The following is a 21,572-nucleotide window of genomic DNA, read 5'->3' on the forward strand; positions in this document are numbered from 1 at the left end:
AAGTCAGATGTCCTGGGTGACACCCGGACCTGCCATTTACTAGCTGTGTGACCTTAGGCCAATGGCTGAGCCTCTCTGTGCTTTAGTTTCCTCATCTATAAAGTGGAGGTAGTTATAGTTCCTACCTCTTGGGTGGTTGTGAGAATTAATGAGCCAATACATGGAAAGGATACACAGTAAAGACCCAGTAAGTGCTGTTGTTCCAGTTGGTGGTGTTTTTTTTTTTTTTTTTTTTTTTTTTTTAGATTGATTTATTTATTTGAGAGAGAGAGGGCACGCGAGCACAGGGAAAGGCACAAGGAGAGGAAGAGAGAGAATCCCCAAGCAGACTCCCTGCTGAGTGCAGAGCCTGACTCAGGTCTGGATCCTGAACCCTGAGATCATGACCTGAGCTGAAATCAAGAGTTGGACCCTTGGGGTGCCAGGGTGGCTCAGTCCGTTAGGCCATCTGCCTTCAGCTCAGGTCATGATCCCAGGGTCCTGGGATCGAGCCCCACATCAGGCTCCCTGCTCAGCGAGAAGCCTGCTTCTCCCTCTGCTGTTCCCCTTGCTTGGGCTCTCTTTCTCTCTGACAAATAAATAAATAAATTAAATATTTAAAAAAACAAACGATTTGGATGCTGAAATGACTGAGCCACCCAGGTGCTCCCCACTGTTGGTGGTGTTTTATTAAAATATTTTTTATATTATATTTTACCATAAAAAAAGACAACAGGCTGTCCATCTGAAAGAAAAAAACATGGATTTCCATCTTCATATGTAGAATAATTTCTTGGTGGGCTTGGGATAAACAATAAAATAAGAAAAAAAACTTGCTAAGACATCTAGAGAATTAAGTGAACCACCTAGGACTCGGGGGAGTTGTGGGGGAACCTTCCTCATCTGAACTAACACGGGAACATTCTAGTTGGCCTTATAAAAAACTTTTGAATAGCAAAAGGCCCCCTCAATGAAGCCAGCAAATGACAGATGGAGGAAAGTACTAGTAACTCCAATGGTTACAACACACAGAGCTCTTGGGCACTGACCGGGAAAGCATGAAACAGGCGGGAAGAAATGGGCTGAGGAGAGCGGGTCCCAGGGCATGAACGCAAATTGCTGGTGCAGGGGTGAAGAACGCCCCCGCTCCCCTGGGGTCAGGAAATAGGGATCCAGGGAGCCTAGAGAAAGCCCCTGGACCCCTTCAGGTTGGCTGAACCTCCAACCTGCTCTGACAGCTTCGCTGGCCTGGAACAGGGCTGCCTTTGTAGAAATCCATCTGGAGACACTTGCGCAATTGAAGATGCAAATATCCCTGGGAATCTATTACAGAGAAATTAAAAAGAAAGAAGTTAACCTTCCTGCCCTCCAGCTAGAGGGGTGTTTGGTGGGGAGGTGAACCCACAGAGGCTAGGAGGGCAGTGTGGGGAGCTGGCTGCAGGGGGAGCCGCTGCAGGCAGGAAGGAGGAAGGCTGTGCATCTGGGTCGGAGGGAGAGTGAGAAGCAGCCCCTAGGGAGGCTGAAAGGTCAATGTTAAGGTGGCAGGAGGCAAAGAGCTGTTGATCAAGAGTTGACCCTTTTGGACAATGCGAGGGCTTGGGGATGGCAGGGGGCCCATCCCCCTCCCACTCCTGCAGTGGGAAATCTCTGTGTAACTTCTGACTCTCCAAAGACTTTACCTGCTCTTGACCTGAAGCCTTACCAGTAACATAAACAATCAATTAACACATATTTTGTATGTGTATTAATTACTGTATTCTTAAAGTAAGCTAGAGGAAAGAAAATGTTATTAAGAAAATCATAAGGAGGGACACCTGGGTAGCTCAGTTGATTAGGCCTCTGCCTTCAGCTCAAGTCATGATCCCGAGGTCCTGGGATCAAGCCCCCCTCCCCATCAGCTCCCTGCTCCACGGGAAGTCTGCTTCTTTCCCACCTTCTGCCCTTCCCCCACTCATGCTTTCTCCCTCGCACACATTTTCTCTCTCTCAAATAAATAAAATCTTAAAAAAGAAAAAGAAAGAAAATCATAAGGAAGACAGAAAAACACAGTACTGTAATATATCAAAAAAAGGGAAAACCCATGTAGTTCCAGGGTCCGCTGTATATTAAGTTAGGAAAACATGAATGTTTGGAGAATAAATTGTCCGCACAAGTAAGTTTTTTTTAGCCAAACAAAGCCTACTCTTGCCAGTGGATTATTTTGGAAGAAATTTCACTTTCCAGAATTCTTCCATTTATGTTACCGAGTTAGGATCCTCAACTGTTGGAGGTTTTGGCCCACCTATTTTAACTGATGGGTGAGAGCAGGCCCAGAGAGGGTAAATATCTTCCCTAGGTCACATAGCTAGAGAGCTGCGACACTAGAACTCATTTCACCCTGCATGCTGCCTCCAAATGAGATTTTTGAAATAAACTTTTCACTTTTGCAGATTTTCAATTTGCAGACAACTGGCAAAGATAGTTACAGAGAGTTCCTATAGAGCCTATGTTCGGATCACCTGTTATTAACATGTTTCTCTAGTCACACTAGTGAAATAATCTTTTGTCGCAGGTAATAAACCAATGCTGTGCATTACTATTAACGGCAGTCCATGTTTTATCTGAATTTCTTGACTTTTTACCTAATGTCCTTCCTGTCCCAGGATCCCATCCTGAAGAGCACCTTACATGCATTGTCATGAGTTCTTAGACCCCTCTTGGCTCAGACTTTCCTCGCTTTTGAGGACTTTGATGGTTTTGAGGAGTACTGGTCCGGTGTTTCATAGACGTCCCTCCATCTGGTTTTGTCTTATGTTTGTCTCATGGTAAGACTGAGGTTCTGAGCTTTCCCGGGGAAGACCACGGAGGTGGAGTGATCATTTTCATTACGCCATAACCAGGGGATGTGCTGCCACCATAACTCACCACTGATGACGTTAACCTTGACTGCCTGGGGAAGTGGTGTTCATTGGGTTTCTCCATGTAGACCCACTCTCCCAACCTGTCTGTCCATACTGTCCTTTTTGGGAGGAAGTCACTGCACACACCCTGCACTCAGAGGACATTACCTGTATACTTTATTTTGAATCCTTCTATAAGGGAGATTCCCAAAGGATTTTCAATTCATTTTCCTATTGCATAGAGTGAAGATAGTAAATATAATGTAAATATTTTAATAGCTTTATTGAGAAACAACATCATATTTTCACTCATTTAAGTGTACAATTCAGTGCTTTTTCTTTTAAGATTTTATTTATTTGACAGACAGAGATCACAGGTAGGCAGAGAGGCTGACAGAGAGAGGAGGAAGCAGGCCCCTGCCGAGCAGAGAACCCGATCCCGGCTTCCCAGAACCCTGGGATCATGACCTGAGCTGAAGGCAGAGGCTTTAACCCACTGAGCCACCCAGGTGCCCCCTATTTAGTGCTTTTGGGGGGTTTTTGTGTGTGTGCACCCATCACCACAATAATAAGGAATATTTTTGGTCCCCCTACAGGAAATTCTCACCCACACTCCCCCTAATCCCCTTCTTCACCCCTAGGCTGCCCCTAATCTACTTTTTGTCTATAAAGATGTCTTTCCTGGATGTGTCCTATGGATGGAACTGTATACGATGTCGTCTCGTGTGACCGGCTTCTTTCACTTGGCATAATGTTTACAAGCCGCAACCATGCTGGAAGGTGCAAGCAAAATCCCATTTTTTTATATATTTTTTAAAGATTTTATTTATTTGACACAGAGAGAGATCACAAGTAGGCAGAGAGACAGAGAGAGAGAGGGGAAAGCAGACTCCCTGCCGAGCAGAGAACCCGACACGGGGCTCGATCCCAGGACCCTGAGACCACGACCTGAGCTGAAGGCAGAGGCTTAACCCACTGAGCCACCCAGGTGCTCCACCCCGCATTGTTTTTTATGGTTGAGTTTTATTCCATCATACGGAGAGACCACATTTTGTTTCTTCGTTCTTCGGTTGATGGATACTTGGGTTGTTTCCACTTTGGGGCTATTATGAAATGTGCTGTTGGAAACATACACACAGAAGTTTTTCTACGGACATACATTTTCATTTCTCCTGGGTATATACATAGGGGTAGAAGTGCTGGGCCCTATGGAAACTCTGTTTACCTCTTCAAGGAACTGCCAGACTGTTCTCCAAGCGACTATGCCATTGTTCGTTCTCACCAGTAAGGTAGGAAGGTTCCTGTTTCTCCACATCCTCATCGACCTTTGTTATTGTCTGTCTTTGCTTTTTTTTAAGGTTTTTATTTAAATTCTACTTATTTAACATACAATGTAATAGGAGTTTGGGGTGTTACAAAATGGTAATTCAACACTTCCATTGATCACCGGTGCACATAACGGTAAGGGCCCTTCTTAATCCCCATCACCTGTTTCGCCCAACCCTCCCCTCTTATAACCATCGGACTGTTTATAATTAAGAGTCTCTTTCTTGGTTTGCATCTTTCTTTCCCTTTGTTGTTTTCTTTCGTTTATTAAAATCCACACATGAGTGAAATCACGGGGTATTTGTCTCTCACTGACTCACTTATTTTGCCTCACATAATAGTCTCTAGCTCCATCCATGTCATGGCGAATGGCAAGATTTTATTCTTTTTGATGGCTAAGTAATATTCCACTATATACACAGACCACATCTTCAATCAATGACCCTTGGATTGCTTCCATACTTCGGCTATTGTAGATAATACTTCTATAAACATAAGGTGTATGCATCCCTTTGAATCTGTATTTTTTAATTCCTTGGGTAAGTACTTAGTAGTGTAATTGCTGGTTAGTAGGATAGTTCTATTTTTAACTTTTGGAGGAATCTCCATACTGTTTTCCACAGTGGCTACACCAGTTCGCTATCGTCTGTTTGGGGGGGGGGGGGGGAGGAGCCATCCTAGTGCATATAAAGTGGTATTTCATTGTACTTTTATTCACATGCCCTTGATGAGTAACAATGGCAAGCATCTTTTCATGTGTTTACTGGTTATTTGGTTAGCCTTTTTGGAGAAATGTCTGTTCAAACCCTTTGCCCATTTTTAAATCGGGTTCTTTGTCTTTTTATTACTGAATTGTAATAGTTCTTTATATATTCTAATGTAAGTCCCTTACAAGATAATAGGATTTGCAAATATATTCCCCCATTCTGTGGGTTTTCTCTTTGCTTTCTTGATGGTATAACTTACAACACACACGTTTTAAATTTTGATGTAATCCAAATATCATTTTGTCCCCACCTTTGATCATTTGTGCTCTCAGTGTTGTATCTAAGAAATCATGGCCTCACACAAGAAGGTGAAGATTTTCTCCTATGTTTTCTTATAGAAGTTTTATATTTGTAGCTCTTACATTTAGGTTGATGATCCATTCAGAGTTAATTTTTGCATATGGTATGAGGTAAGGGTTCAATTTCATTCTTTTGCATGTGACTATCCAGTTATCCCACACCCTTTGTTAGAAAGACTTTTTTTTTTTTTTTTTTTTTTTTCATGGAATTGTCTTGGCATCCTTGTGAAAAAGCAAGATGCTGAAGCTTTCAGTCCAGGGGCCATGTTTGGAGAATCACAGACTTAGTCTTGTACTTTTTAAGAAGGTGACGTTAAGGGGCACCTGGATGGCTCAGTGGGTTAAAGCCTCTGCCTTCAGCTCAGGTCATGATCCCAGAGTCCTGGAATCGAGCCCCACATCCGGCTCTCTGCTCAGCAAGGAGTTTTCTTCCTCCTCTCTCTCTGCCTGCTTCTCTACCTACTTGTGATCTCTGTCTGTCAAATAAATAAATAAAATCCTTTAAAAGAGAAGGTGATGTTAAGGCCTGGGGTCATGAGATGGGTTCCTGGGACACGTTTGTGTGATGGATCCCCCGGCCAGGGCAAGGTAGACATTACCTGAGCCCAAAGAGATAACTCAAGAGCCTACTGCATCATATTCACAGGGGAGATACTTGTCCACCAGGCAAGTCAGCCTAACGGTGGGTTCTGCCCATGTGGACAATATGTGGTGATCAGACATGATACTTGGTCAATTTACGAAAACAATTATAACGGCCAAGTCAACTGTTCCTGAAGTTTCCCTCCAAGGCTCCCAGGCTCTGTCCCTTCACAAGAGGCATCATGCATGGGTTTATGTGTTCAGCTTGCAGTTTCAAGTTTCTGGCGGGCCCCTCTGGATCTTGTCAGAGGTTTTATTTCTAAGGTTCCAAACCTAAGAGGTTTTTCTACCTCTGTTAACGTACGTCTCTGATACATGGGTGTACAGCCTTGGTACAGCTAAGGATAAGAACCCCTTTGGGACAGTATATTCTCATCCTGCCCGTGACCTCAGCTGCTAGTGAGATCCCATTGGGGCTCCCAGGCCGTCCATCCCTGGCTGCCCCAGCTCAGAAACAAAGCCAGGACTGTTTTCCCCACAGTCTGTGCATGAAGTATTCTCACAGGCCCCGAGCGTCCACACCTCTCCCCCTTCCCTCTCTAACAGAAAGGAGAGACATAACAACCCCTCACACTCACCGCCAAATTATTTCCCATCTGCTCTTAAAAAGAAAGTGGTTTTTCTCTCCAACAGCTACTCTAACCTACATGTTCCTTGAAATTTAAGCAAAGTAATTTTTTTTATGCACCTCCCACTAAGTAAATTTTCTGTCCAATTTTTTCATTTGTCCAAAAATGTTTTGCTAGGTTTAGGTGAGTTTGCTGAAAATCATCTTGCAGAATGATTGATAATTTCTCTCAGTCTTTGCATGGACCTTGCCCAGCCCCCTCTGCTAATTTGGGATGGTTTGGTACATTGGCCTATTTCCATTAGTCTCTGAGATCTTCCTATATGCCACACAATGGGGACATGGTATTGAACAAAAGCTGAGATCACGGCTTTCATGGTACTGGGGAGACGACAAGGAAGGAAGAATTATCTGGGGATGAGGGTGGGTCAGAGAAGCTGAGGTCTAAACATGGGTGAGAGTCAAGCTGGTGCACAATGGAGAAGGAAATGTTCCAGGGAGTGAGACTTAGCATGTGCAAAGGCCCTGAGGTAGGCAATCGCCTGGCCCATTCTAGGACTGCCAGTGGACCAGAATCCAGTGACTATTTTGGAACATGGTATGAAATGAAGCTAGGAAGGCAGCCGGGAGTCATACCGTGCAGGTCTCAAAGGCCACAGAAGGCTTTTCTCCTCAGAGCAGTCGAAAGCCCCTGAAGGATGTCAGGGGGCAGAGAGATGTTCAGGTCTTCATTGCCCAAGTGTTCCTCTGTCGGCATTTGGAGAAGGTACCATAGAGAGGTGAGCAGGGACTCAGGAAAGCAGGCAGGTGGCTTTGACTCCAGAGAGAGCATGTGACCATCTGGGCACTGGGATGGAGTATCAAGGCAAAGATTAAAACATAAAAACCAAAACAAATAAATAAATAAAACAAAAACCCTAAAAACCATGCATCTGCGATGCCGTCTGGGACAAGTCAAGCTTATGCCAGAACCCCAACTCTTCACCAAAAAGAATCTAAAAATTTGTCTTCTGTGGATTTGAACAAGGTTCAAGTCTCCTTGCTCCGTGACCGGGACAAAGGCTGCTCCTTCTAACGAGAGCGCCAGTGCCCAGCGTTTGCACTGAACTTTCCAGGCGCGCCGGGCACCGTTTGGAATTGAGGCCTGCCCTTGCTTTTTCCATTTTGCTTCCATGGCTCTCCTCGGGTAGGTCAACTTCATGCTCAAAGACGAAGGAGGAAATGAGAAGGATGAAGGTGGCTTAAAGACACAAAGTCTGTAGAGGAGTCTCAAGGAAGATGGGCAGACCAAAGGCCCAGAAAGTGGGGGGCCCAGGGGACTCATCTCTCCATTTCTTTCCACCTCGTTCTTCATATGGGGAAACCAAGGATAAACAGAGTGCTATGTAGAGACTAAATAGCGTGACTATCAGACCTCGGTGGGGGTGGAGGGCAGGGCAGCTAGGAAACTGGGGAGCAGACGGGCGGGCTGTGTCTCCAGGGAGCTACGGTCATGATGACTCTGCTCCAGTGGCCTTGGACCTTGCAGCATACCCTCCACTCAGTATCCAGTCCCCAGGAGAGTGGGGGGGGGCCCGTTTCACCTGGTTAGGTTGCAACAGAGCACCCCGGTTGACCATCTCACTGGCAAGGGGTCGTCTGCAAAGTTCATTGGGTGCCACCACCAGGAAAGCAAGGAGGAAGGTTCTAGCTGGCCCAAGGGACCTGTGCACCCAGCTGGTCACTTTCCATCTCAGAGCATGCCCCCACCTTCCACCCACCACACAGTTCAGCACCCCCCTGGCCCCAGGCACCAGATTCTCCCTGTGTTTCCTCCTGCTATTTTGAAAGGTTTCTTGTTCTACCAGTCTGGGCTAGGGTCCTGTCCCTGCTTGCATTTCTGCAAGCTGCAGCGCCCAGTCCAGACCTCATCAAGACTGTGCCCTATTCAGAGGTATTCTCGAGAAACAAGTTCTGATTATGATACGCTATGATAAGTTCCTTCATGCCCACCCAAACCCACAGCCTGTCTGGCCCCCAGGGTGTCCATGAGCCCCTGGCCCCTGAAGCCTAAGCCTTGCCTCCTACTGGCAACAGCATGCCCATCTCAGTTTATGATTAACTGCAGGGGATGCGTGACCTTGTTCACGGCCTCTGTGCCTCTGCTTTTGCTGTTCCAAACCCTCCTGCTGTGTGAATACCCCTCACTCAGCACAGATGCCGTCTCCCTCCTGTGGTGCTCTCAACCCCGTCCCTGTAATGTCTTGTGCATGTTCCAGTTGCTACAGTTCCAGGTGGTTTGTTTTTTTTTTAAGATTTTATTTATTTATTCATCAGAGACAGAGAGAGCACAAGCAGGCAGAGTGTCAGGCAGAGGCAGAAAGAGAAGCAGGCTCCCCGCCGAGCAAGGATCGCGACGTGGGACTCGATCCCAGGACCCCGGGATCCTGACCTGAGCTGAAGACAGTGGCTTAACTGACTGAGCCACCCAGGTGCACCAAAGTTCCAGTTTTTGTACTCTTTTGAAATTTTCTGTTCATTCCATCATTTGGCAAATATTGATTGTGCAGCTACTATGTGCCCAGACTCTAAGTGAGGATTAGGGCGGTGAGCAAACCAGATTCTAGCTGAAGGGCAACCGGTAGCCAAGGAAATAAGCAGAGTAGCGTGTTGGGGGTAATGAATGCTCTGGAGAGAAATAAAATGGACAAAGAAGACCCAAAGGGGGTATCAGGGCAGGGCCTCCCAGGGAGGGAAGGGAAGGGCCAGAACACATCCCTGGGGGCTTATAGACGCCCCCCCCCCCATTGGAGAACCTCTGTTTTCCTCTCAGTGAAAATGGGAAGCAAAGGCACCCAAATGCTGGCTGGAAAAGAGCCTCCCTCCAGGTAGAAAATTGTAGCAAAGTCTGCTAGGAAGAGGTCAAGAGTCTGGGACAGCAGGACAGGAGTGAGAAGTGACAGGAAGTGACATCTGCCTCCTTCCCCATTGGGTGGCACAGAGAGACAAACATCTGGAAAGAGCAAAGGAAGGGGCTTCCCGATGCTTCCTTCCCTCCCAAGTATCTCTGGTTTCCTGGGTGACCACACAGAGGGAGATTTCCAGGCAGTCATTCCTGGTTCTTGGCCTTGTCTCCGCCCTTCAACAGGAGGGCAGATCTGCGCAGAGGAATCCCCCAGCCTGTAGTGCCCCAGGTGGGAGACGCTCCATCAGGGGGGCCCTGACACCCATGCACATGGCCGGGAAGTGAGGGGTTCCAGAAGATGTGCGTGCATTGGCACATGCTGGGGGAGCTGCGTGCGTACGCACCGGGACTAATGCCTCACCTTCTGCTGACCTTATATAACAGTGACATCCGGAGAACAGCCTCTGGCAGTTGAACTTTGGGAAATCTAGGAGAGTTCCGTGCCAGGCTGAATCAATCAGGGCCCCCTTGCCCAGGGCAAACACTGAGGCTCCTTTTGAAGAGTGGACAGGAGCCCCACCCTAGCCTCCAGAGATGCATTCTTGCATTTCAGAAGAGAAAAAAAATAACAATAATAAACCACCCAAGGCCTAATCCCTGAAGCTGGGGCTCAGAGGAAGTCGAAGTTAGCTAGAACCCATATTCGAACAGTGTTTTTGTTCTGGTTACCCATACTTCCTGGGCGGGGACTCCGGGGCCAAGTGGGCGGGAAGAAGGGTTCTTAAATGCTTCCCCTCTCAGCGGTGGCTCATTCCAGAGTCTCAAGACGCTAGGAAAGGCTGTGTCAGAGGTAATCTTCTCCCCGACCCCCTTCCCATCCCATCTCCCGATCCCGTTCTCTCTCTCTTTTTTTCCCTAGGGGGGTATATCCAGCATCTTTCGGCCTCACTTTGCTCACCTGTAAAATGGACTCCTAACAGTTCCTTCTTCATGGGCACCACACGGAGTTTTTGCGTGGATCAAAGCGGGTGACTGAGGGGGAGTCAACCATGGGGACTCCTTGGGGGCAGAACTGGCACAGGTGAGGCAGGTGGGATTCCGAGGAAAGGAATTCCATCAGCTCCTCTTGGGGTGCCAAGTGCAATGTTAGATGCTCTCCAGCTCCATTAATCTCTGTAATAACTGAAGTGTGATGCCATTATGAATGCCATCCATAGAGAGGACTCCTTCCCACATACCCCATGGTTCTGAGTACTGGATCTGGGCTCTTCTACTCTGGGCTGCCCAGCCTTGGTGGCCGATGGCCAGAGCCTGCTGCCTTGGTTTGATCCCCTGAGTCCAAGGACAGAAGCAGGACCATCCTGCAGAGCTGTGTGGCTGGGGTCGTGGTCAGCTGGGATGCCCAGCTGCAGGCAGGGCCCCTTTTCTCTGCGCAGAATGCCTGGGGTGGGGGTCAGCACCGTGGACAGGGGACGCTCTGGAAGTCATCAGAAACCACTGGCTGGAATTTGAACTGGATTACACACACACTCTCTCATTTCCATTTTGCAAAAATGTATATATACCATATATACATATATACCATATATGTATACCATATATACATATATGTATATCTGTATAGTTTGTGTGGTATATATAATTTTTCTGCGAAGTAGAATTAGCCTTATTGTGGGTTTTCTTTTTTTTTTTTTTTTTTTCTGATATTAGAAGTTACACAGTATCTGAAAATGCTGGGCTATCTCTGGGCGGGATGGTGAGGAATTGCTGAGGGAAAAGGGAGACTTTTCTTTGTGCCCCTTTCCTATCTTTTCACTTTCTCTACCATGAGTGCATGTTACCTATTCAAAAAGGTACAAAACATTTTTAAAAAGGCAAGCTCGTTGCAAAAGAAGTCAAACATCATAGAAGATGAGCACAAAGATCGCTACTAATTCCACCTCTACCTGTCATCACCATGTTGGGGGTTATCCTTCTGGTCTTTTCTTGCGTGTGCAAGAGCACACGTACATACATGTGCGCATGTGCACACACACTTCTACGCGCATGCCTCGTGTTCCTACTGTTCTGTAACCCGCTCTCTTTCTTGTATCTTGTGCTTATGCCTTGTGCCTAGGACACATCAAGCTCTGAGAGCAAGAGAGCTCTACCTCCCCCCTAAATCCTGTGCAGTCATCCATTACACGAGTGCTGGGTACCGCATTTCCATTGCCACTGGCCATTTAGTATGTTTCCAGTAGTCCTCTGTGGTATACAACCTTGGTGACCTTGTTTTTATTCATGAATGCTTGGGAATGCTGTGATTTCTGTGAGCTCCTGAATGTGGACCTGCAGTATCATAGAGAAAAACATTGTAAAGGCTTTTGCTAGAGGTTGCCAGAGGGCCCCCAGAAGAGCCATCCCAGTTTGCCAGTATGGTTTTTTGCATGGCTAGCAGGAATTCCTTCCGCACTTGTGTGTGCAACTCAGAAGCTAAGACCGGTGCTGGCCCACACCCTGTGTCTCCCAGGTGTTACAGGCACACTCTGGTTTTCTGGAATCAGCTGGCTGTGGAATCACGACCTGTGTGAGCCAGTCTAACCCAGAAACCAGCCGGGCTGCATGCACCTGGCTCTTGGCATGTTTGCCTGTCAGGGTCTCCAGCTTTGCAAGCAGGCGGAGGGGGGAGTGAAGGTTGAGAGATGTCAGGAAGGACCTGCCCCAGCACACAGCCCAGAACTCACCGCCAGCAATTAGGGTCGCGAGTCATTGCTCCCTGACTCTCCCTGCAGTTTTGTCATCAGCTCAGCAGGTATGGGAGGGCCAGAGGTTGGGATGTCTGGGTTAGGGAGCTGAGAAGGCAAAAGCATGCCACTTTCCCAGCACTCTTCCTATAAAATTAACTCGGTGCTGGAGCAATGAGAGTGCCAGCTCTCAGCCCCCAGGTCCAAGGTACTCTCTCCCCACAGGCACCATGAGCAAAATAAGCGAGGTCGTGCAGCGGGCCAGAGCCGCCTTCAACTTGGGCAAGACCCGCCCGCTGCAGTTCCGGATCCAGCAGCTGGAGGCGCTGCGGTGCATGATCAAGGAGCACGAGAAGGACATCGTGGGTGCGCTGACCGCAGACCTCCACAAGGTGCGCCCCGTGCCCCCAACACCCCGGAGGCGTGGGACAGCAACAGGAAAAGTCGCTGCTCGCTTTGGGGACATCTGCTGCGCGCTGGCGGTCTGTGCCCAGCTATTTGCCTAGAACCTCAACTAGCCCTCAAAGCACGCTGCCCCTGGCAGGACCCTTTTATAGAGGAGGAAAAGTGAAGCTCAAACCATCAGCCCCTGAGATGGGGCGCTCAGGCCACTCCTTCCGACCCATTTCGAGCCCCAGGTTCCCCTGCAGCTCAGCACACGGGCAGCAGCTCCTTTCCCCCATCTGCCTCCCATTTCCTCCTGGCTTCACTTCCTTCTCCACCCAGCCCGGAGCATGAGGCCACCGTTTTTTCGCCATGGCCTGTGGACAGGACACCGTGAACTTCCGGTCTGCTTATTCCCTTAGCCCTCAGCCCAATGTAGGGCCACCTAGTCCACCCCCCAGCCCAAGAGAACATCCCAGCTTGGCATCCCAAAGGGCCCCTCCCTCCCTCTCGATCCATCCCTCACCCTGAGCAAAATCAGACACCTGCCAATTCTCAAACCCTTTATCTTGCTGCCCCCAAGACGCATGGCCTTGATCCCACAGTTCGATTCTGCCTTGGAGAAGAGCAGGGGCTTAGCTGGAGCTTATCCCCCTCCTTGGATAGGTCATGGGCTCCTGTATTTTTACAGGAGTTCCTTGTCTTAAAACAAAAGCTTCACAACTTCTGTTTTGCTCTTTCACAGCCAAAGTTCATGGAAGAGCTGTGTGTTCTGACGTCCTCTCCTCCTCTCTCCTCACCCCTGCATAGTGGCTTCCTCCCCACCCACTCCAGGAGGATCCCTTGAGCCCTCCTCTCCCTCTCCCTCTGCTGCTGAGGGTCTCCTGGATTTTGTCCTCTCTTTGGCTGTCTTTTTCCTGGACCTCTTTCTTCAAGGTGGCCTTCTTAGGGCTCCATCCTGGGTTCAAGGCTCATTTCAACCTAAAAGCATTCCTGGCGCACCTCCACTGGGTTCTCCCCACCTTCACATCCCTGCCCAAATCTGAGGTCCTGGGAGGCACCATGAACTTGACATGTCCAAACCTGCCTGGGCCCCCAACACTGTCAGAAAGGGTCCCTCATGGGTCCACCACCCAGGTGGCAAGTCCTCAGCTTGGCTCGGACCCCCGTGCCTTCTCTGGCCCCAGCACCCAACCTGGGGAGCCCCCCGTGAACATCCCCCATCACCCTGGCTGCAACATGCCAGGCTGTGTCCAACATGCCCACCCAGCCCTGACCTCCTGGGAGGTCCAGACCACACTCCCATTTTTCAGATGAGGTCCGGAGAAGGTAGGCAGCTCATTCAGGGTCCCAAATCCAGGGAACAGTGTGTCAGGACCACACGATCTCGACTCCCTCGATCTCTAGCCTATGAGCTCACACGGAGCCTGTCTCCACTACAGAATGAATGGAATGCCTACTACGAGGAGATGGTTTATGTCCTAGAAGAGATCGAGTACATGATCAAGAAGCTCCCCGAGTGGGCTGCAGATGAGCCCGTGGAGAAGAGTCTCCAGACCCAGCAGGACGAGTGTTACATCCACTCGGAGCCCCTGGGCGTGGTCCTCGTCATCGGCACCTGGAACTACCCCTTCACCGTCACCATCCAGCCCATGGTGGGCGCCATTGCTGCAGGTACATGGGCCCCCTTTCAGGAGGGAGTCACCAGGGATCACAGTCCCACCCCTACTGAGTGTGGCCAGAGAGGGTGGGGAGCTCAGGCCTGGGGGAAGATAGAGACCTGGGTCAGGTCAAGTTCTGATGAATCTGTCTTTCACGGGGTCTGATGGACTCAGAACAGATGGGGCTCCAGGCTTGGTCCCTGGGAGGGTAGGACTCTGAATCCCTGTGCTCTGCAGGGAATGCAGTGGTCACCAAGCCCTCGGAGCTGAGTGAGAACATGGCGAACCTGCTGGCCACCATCGTCCCTCAGTACCTGGACAGGGTGAGGTGCTCTCCGGGTCTTTGGGGCTTGAGAAACTGCATTTTTGCAGCAAGAGGCTAAGCTTTGGGTTGGGGCAAGGAGAGCTGGCCTGTCCCATAGAGGTGAATGGAGTCCTGGTGTCAGGAGAGGGGGGTCTGTTTGATGGGGGCTGTCTCGCCAGGGTTGGGGGGGGAGGAGGAGTAGTGGTCTTTCCTGAGCCTCATCTCTCTCCTCACGTGGAAGGACCTGTACCCGGTGATCACTGGGGGCATTCCCGAGACCACAGAGGTGCTCAAGGAAAGATTTGACCATATTCTGTACACCGGGAACACCGCCGTGGGGAAGATCATCATGATGGCGGCGGCCAAGCACCTGACCCCCGTCACGCTGGAGCTGGGGGGGAAGAACCCCTGCTATGTAGACAAGGACTGTGACCTGGACATTGCCTGCAGGTGAGGTGTGGTCCAGCCCACGCAGACCACAGTCTTGATCTGAGTCTTAAAGCCTCTGGCTTCTGCCCGCCTGAGAGCTCTCCTGCAGAGCTCAGTCCCTCGCACCTTAATCCTGCGCTGGTGGAATTGAGATGCTCATCTGGGGGCACCTCCTGCGCCTTGCGGAATGTGATCTAATCTGGAATTTTCACAGACGCATCGCCTGGGGGAAATTCATGAACAGCGGCCAGACCTGTGTGGGCCCCGACTACATCCTCTGTGACCCCTCCATCCAGAATCAAATTGTGGAGAAGCTGAAAAAGTCCCTGAAAGTGAGTGAGCATGGGCCCCCTCCTCCCGCCCCGGGGGCTGAGTGAGAGAGGGGCTACAAGGTAGTGGGGGGGGCAGTCTAGACTTTAGAAAACACTGGACATTTTTTTTCTGATCTTAAAAGTAATCTACACTCATTGTAGATAATTTGGGAAAAGATTATAAAAGAATAAAGCGTAAAGCAAAAAAGAAAAAAAAAAGCTCCTCTCAGAAACCCACCACCCCAAGGCAATCACTACTGACTTACTGGTATGTTCCCTCCCATTTCCTTTCTGTGAACGCAAACGTTTGATCCTAATGCCCGGTCCACACGACTGTGCATGTATTTCTTTCAAACAATGCTGTCTTACTGCAAGTCACATGCTGTGGAGTGCCCCAGATGTCATGGCAGTCCAGTAGCCCTTGATGTCGCTGTGCACCTGCTGGGGTGGGGCCCACCTTTGCTCCCAGGCCAGGTCACCTCTCAGCCAATGGCCATAATGAACGACCACATCCTTACCTGAAGCCTGCCTCCTGTTTTCTGTAGGAGTTCTATGGAGAGGATGCCAAGAAGTCCCGTGACTACGGAAGGATCATCAACTCCCGGCATTTCCAGAGGGTGATGGGCTTGATGGAGGGCCAGAAAGTCGCCTATGGAGGCACGGGGGACGCAGCCACCCGATACATAGGTGTGTGTGCTCGCCTTTGGTAAGGGCACCGCGCCCTCCCCAACTTTGCCCCCAGCTTGGCGGGGAATGAAGAGCTCCGGGAGGGGCTCAGGTGGTGGCAGGGCACAGTGCCTGCCCCCTCTCGATGTAGACCCTGTGCCCCCCACCCCCGGCCCCACCGCCGCGCGCCTCCCCGCCCTTCTGTTTATACGCAGTTCTCCCCATGGTCTGCTGGGATGAAGCCCGGGCAGGCAGAGGCCTTGTCAGGTGCCCTGCCTGAGACTCGGCAGCACCCCCTTACAGGAATGGAAGGAGGAAGCTAGATGCCAGGCTTGCCAGGTAGGTGGGGGTCTCGGCAACGGCTGACTCTCGCTTGCTTCCTGCCTCAGCCCCCACCATCCTCATAGATGTGGACCCCCAGTCCCCAGTGATGCAGGAGGAGATCTTTGGGCCGGTGATGCCCATCATGTGTGTGCGCAGCCTGGAGGAGGCCATCCAGTTCATCAACCAACGCGAGAAACCCCTGGCACTCTACGTGTTCTCTCTAAACGACAAGGTGGGCCTGGGGTCCCCTCCCTGCCAGGGTCTTGGGCTTCCCAAAAGGGCATCGTGTGAACAGGACCCAGGGGTCCACAGAGCCAGATTCAGATCCAGATTCGGTGCTCCCTGCTGTGTGATCTTGTGCAAGTCGCTGAACCTCTCTGAGCCCCTTTCTCATCTCTGAAGCCAGTTGTTTCCCACAAAGTACAAAACATGTGGGGAGAGTGGGAGACCCCAACTGGGGTTCAGACTGCAGTATGGCTCTGCCTGGCCCTTGAGGCTCTGGGATGCACCCAGACAGGGTGGGGAGGGACTGGGGTGCCCCAGGAAGAAGACTGAGGCAGGGGCTTCATGCCGTTGCAGGTGGTTAAGAAGGTGATTGCAGAGACATCAAGTGGTGGGGTGACGGCCAATGACGTCATCGTCCACATCTCTGTGCACTCCCTGCCTTACGGGGGTGTGGGTGAGTCCGGGGCTGAACTCACTGCCCACCTGTCTCTCTACAGATGTCCTCCCCCCCATCCCAGCCCTGGCTTGGGAGTTCAGGAGAGAACCTCAGACCCCCACGAGCTCTCCCCTGTGGGTCTCTGGCTCCTGCCAGTGTAGCCACTAGCATGTTTGACCTTGAGATCCTAGAGGTTCCTTTAGGCCCCCTGGTACACCAGGCCTGCTTCATGGAGGCCCTGAGAGAGGGGACACAGGCCGGAGGTCACACAGCCATCTAGCGGTATCGCCAAAACCGAACTCTTCAGAACACTCTCTATTGTCCCCTGGGATGCTCAGAGAAGGGGTGCCTGAGGGTTGCAGGTGGGAGCTGGGGGAGTCTCAGGCCACTTGGGGTGACCCAAGGGCCTCTCCCTGCAGGGAACAGTGGCATGGGGTCCTACCATGGCAAGAAGAGCTTTGAGACCTTCTCCCACCGCCGCTCCTGCCTGGTGAGGCCTCTACTGAATGATGAGTCCCTCAAAGCCAGGTACCCCCCGAGCATGGCCAAGGTGAGAAGTGGGGGCAGAGGTTGTCCCAGAGACCAGGCTGCTGGGAGCCACCAGGTCCATGCAGGACACACGCCTTCCTGTCCCCTTGTGTCTTCTTCACAGATGACCCGTCACTGAAGTGGACCTGGCTTCCCCATGCTACACCACTGCCCCTCTGTCCAGCCGTAGGAGGATTGCTCCTGGAGCCCCCCCACTTGCTCCTCTGTGATCAGTGCATGTCCCCATTTCCTTCTGGGCCCCGGGCTTCCCTTCCCTAGGTCCCTGCCCCTTTGCTGGACATAGAGAGACCAATAAAAGTTCACCAGCCAGACAAATGTGTGTGTGTGTTTCCCCCATCCTCTCCAGTCCCATCCCTGCCCCCAGTCAGTTCTCATCCTGACTCAAGCAAAGATCTCCTCAAAGTCCCACATTGGCCCCCAGGGCTTGAGGCAGGAGGCACTGGTGTCAGGGAGACATTAACCTTGCATCTAGACAGTGGGCATCAGCTCCATATCTGCGAAGGGGATGGCCAGGGAGGCTGTCTGATGGCAAATGGCTCAGAAATGCAGGCTGATGTACTCCTCTCGAATTAGGTTTGACCCCTAGGTCAGGGGTCCCTCGGTGAGATCACGCAGTCGTCAACATGAACCCCCTAGGTGATTTCCGAGGGCAGATCCTGGGCAGGAGGCCAGGAAGCAAGGTGGACCCTCAGGACCCACGGTACCTTATGACTTTTGGTCAGGCAGCATCTGGTCCCAGGAGACTGGCCTTAGAGGCCCGAGGAGCAAAGTACAGGGTCTGGGGAGGGTGGTCTGAAGCGGGAGCCAAGAAGCAGCCCAGCCTGGCCAGCAGTTGCATGGGGGAAGACTGGGGAGATTGGCCAAGGCCAGCCTGCCTGGTTTACAAGCTGGCAGTGGGTACCAATGACTAGGGCTGGCGGCTCTCCGGGGTACATGTCGGGGTGCTCACAGGAGTCCTCATGGTGAAAGCAGAGCATCAGCTGTACCAGGCCCTGCGCCAAAGACTCCCTGCTCCCAACCAAGGCCAGCCTTGCACTGGGCCCAGGACCCCTGCCTCTCTCAACTTTGCCTGCTCCTGACCTTAACTCACGTCATTACCCCTTTCCCCTCCATCACTGCCCCCCCATTCTCTGCCTAGTCTCTAGTATCTCACATCTTATTTACCCTCCTCCCCCCAAACCCAAATACAACCCCAAATAAAAACGCCTGCGCTGTGTGTCCCCTCCAGTGAGGGGAAGGGAGGGGGACCAGGCAGACAGCGAGTCCTTCTGTATCGCTTGGACGTTCCCTGTGTGCACCATTTACTTATTTTGCAAACACCCAAATTATTGAATAATAATGAAACCAGAATCCTCCCAAAGCCCACGGCCCCTCTAGTTACTGCCTCATGTCTCTGTGGTCCTTCCCCAGGACAGACTCCTCTGGACAGTAGGTCATCTGCTCTCTGACAGCACTTTGCTTCCACACACCTGACCCAGCCATGTGAGCCTGTGTCACGTCTACTCTGTTGGACTTGCTCTTGCCCGGATGCCCGAGAGTGGACAGACTCACCATCCCATCACCCCAACAGCCTCCCCGGTCCCATTGCCAGGCCACCCCTCCTTCCAACACTCCCTCACCTCTAGGGTCCTGGGATTCCAGGACCGTTCTCCCCCAACCCTCTTCCCAAATTAAAGTCTCTGATCTCAGCCCTAAGCGTTTTTTGTTTTTTGTTTTTATAAGATTTTATTTATTTATTTGACAGAGAGAGAGACAGCCAGAGAAAACACAAGCAGGGGGATTGGTAGAGGGAGAAGCAGGCTTCCCGCTGAGCAGGCAGCCCGGTGTGGGACTCCATCCCAGGACCCTGGAATCATAACCTGAACCGAAGGCAGATGCTTAACGACTCAGCCACCCAGCTGCCTGCCAGCCCTGAGCTCTTGATTCATAAATCCACCTGCCTACCTGACCCATGAACCTGGAATCTTTTTTTTTTAAGATTTTATTTTGTTTATTTACTTGACAGAGAGAGATCACAAGTAGGCAGAGAGGCAGGCAGAGACAGAGAGAAGGAAACAGGCTCCCTGGTGAGCAGAGCCCGATGCGAGACTCCATCCCACGACCCCAAGATCATGACCTGAGCCGAATGCAGAAGCTTTCACCCACTGAGCCACCCAGGCACCCTGAACTTGGCTTCTTAATAGTAACATAATGGCTTGCACGCCCAGGACAGAACTCTTGATTTCTCCCTAAACCAACGTGACATTGCCCTCCGGAGCAGTTCATTCGTCTCTAAGCCCCCAGATGAGATCCTGGAACAAAAACCGGATCATGTCGGGGCGCCTGGGTGGCTCAGTGGGTTAGGCCGTTTCCTTCGGCTCAGGTCATGATCTCAGGGTCCTGGGATCGAGCCTCGCATCGGGCTCTCTGCTCAGCAAGGAGGCTGCTTCCTCCTCTCTCTCTGCCTGCCTCTCCATCTACTTGTGATTTCTCTCTGTAAAATAAATAAATAAAATCTTTAAAAGAAAATGTTTAAAAAAAATAATCGGATCATGTCACCATGGGAGTAAATAATAAAAAGAGGCTTTGTCCCCCCACCTCCCGTCAAAAATAAAGAAACAGATTTTTCTCCCCTGGTAAATAAAGACTGACTTCCAAAAATTTGTCCTTGCATGTACTTTCTCTGTCTCTTTGAAACCTGTGGAAATCTTTTTTTTTTTTTTTTTTTTTTTAAGACTTTTTTTTTTTTTTTTTTTTAAGATTTTATTTATTTATTTTACAGAGAGAAATCACAAGTAGATGGAGAGGCAGGCAGAGAGAGAGAGAGAGGGAAGCAGGCTCCCTGCTGAGCAGAGAGCCCGATGCGGGGCTCGATCCCAGGACCCTGAGATCATGACCTGAGCTGAAGGCAGCGGCTTAACCCACTGAGCCACCCAGGCGTCCCAATGTGGAAATCTTTTTTTAAAAGCTAAAAAAGCCTCTAGCCAGCTTAGTGGGTCAGGAGCTCTTTCTCAAGGACCTGGGAGCCGCCTTTTTTTGAAAGAGCATCCGGGGAAACAGCGCCTCCTATCGCCTCCGGTCGGAGCTGCACTTGGCCATCACTTGGCCACAAGTTGCAGAATGACCTACTTCCAGCCATAAAGGTAGATGTTTGTGTCCCAGAGGAAGCCCGTTAGTTAGCACAGATAGTGCTGGCCCCAAGGACCAGGTGAAGTTAGAATGAACCCTATGTGACAGATGGTGCTGTTGACGGACTAGTTATCGTTCATCTTGGGGTCGTGTGTGGGACGGAATGTTCTGCCTGGCTGTGTAAGGTGGTGGGATTCCTCCTGTTTCTGCCTGGAGTGTGCATGCCGTTCTGCTTTAATGCCTTCTCCATCACAAATCTGTTTTGTTTCTCCACTACCTTCGTGGAGAGGTTTCCTGGGTAGTGAGATTTAGGTTTTAATTCCATTCGCCCAGCAACACGCTCTGTTTAAAATCCTGCCATGGCTCCCTGCTGCCCCTAGAAAAAGTCCTCAGGTCCATAAATCGCCCTGCAAAGGGATGTGTGATGTGGGCCCCACCTTACTCTCTGACCCCAGCTGACACCTCAAACTCCCCATCCAACACATACATTAGCCAAAACCTCATCATGGCAGGTGCATCTCATCACACCTGTCTCAGCCCAAACCTTACCAACAACCCCCCCAAGTCTTTCTCCATTCTTTATCACTCACCCTGCTTTGTGTCTCCAAAACACTTGTTATCATCTGTCTTTATCTCAATCTGTTCATCTATTTACAGTCTGTGTCAACCCATTAAAATGAGAGCAGTGACCTTTGTCCATTGTATTCACTGTATCTCCCTGAGGCTAAAACAGCGACCAGTGCATAGTAGGTGCTCACTAAATATTTAAGTGCATGAATGTAAATGGTGACATTGGGGTTTCTTGCTCCAAATCCCCCCTTCTTCCTGCCATCTTCTCATCTGAAGTCACCTGACTTTAGATGACTACAAGCCCACGGGAGTCGACTGGGGTTGAAACAGCCTGGAAGCTGAAACCGTATTAACCCTAAAGATAGCATCTGGGTCAAAGACTTTGTGTCCCTTGTCTTCCCTGAGCTGAAGCCCCATAGACATCGTTCCCCACCCCCACCCCAGGCCAGAGGCAGGAGGAAGGAGACCGCCTTAGCTGGTCCCCAGCCCTCTTTCTCTCCTTCAGTGCCATCCCCCTGCAGCCCTATGAGTTAGTCTC

The 21,572-nt window shown here is 50.6% G+C and overlaps 1 protein-coding gene across 1 annotated transcript; it reads left to right on the forward strand.

The window, feature by feature from the left end:
* Positions 1–11,961: 11,961 nt before the first annotated feature.
* On the forward strand, positions 11,962–17,658 carry ALDH3A1 (aldehyde dehydrogenase 3 family member A1). The gene is made up of 11 exons (XM_059148790.1): positions 11,962–12,135; positions 12,293–12,459; positions 13,894–14,125; positions 14,350–14,435; positions 14,658–14,866; positions 15,060–15,177; positions 15,702–15,843; positions 16,212–16,378; positions 16,726–16,825; positions 17,227–17,357; positions 17,460–17,658. Exons 2-11 carry the CDS (start codon positions 12,298–12,300, stop codon positions 17,472–17,474), a joined length of 1,362 nt encoding a protein of 453 aa, XP_059004773.1. The 5' UTR covers positions 11,962–12,135; positions 12,293–12,297; the 3' UTR covers positions 17,475–17,658.
* The last annotated feature ends 3,914 nt before the right edge of the window (positions 17,659–21,572 follow it).

The sequence above is a fragment of the Mustela lutreola genome, chromosome 15 (assembly GCF_030435805.1).
Source record: "Mustela lutreola isolate mMusLut2 chromosome 15, mMusLut2.pri, whole genome shotgun sequence".
NCBI classification, from domain to species: domain Eukaryota; kingdom Metazoa; phylum Chordata; class Mammalia; order Carnivora; family Mustelidae; genus Mustela; species Mustela lutreola.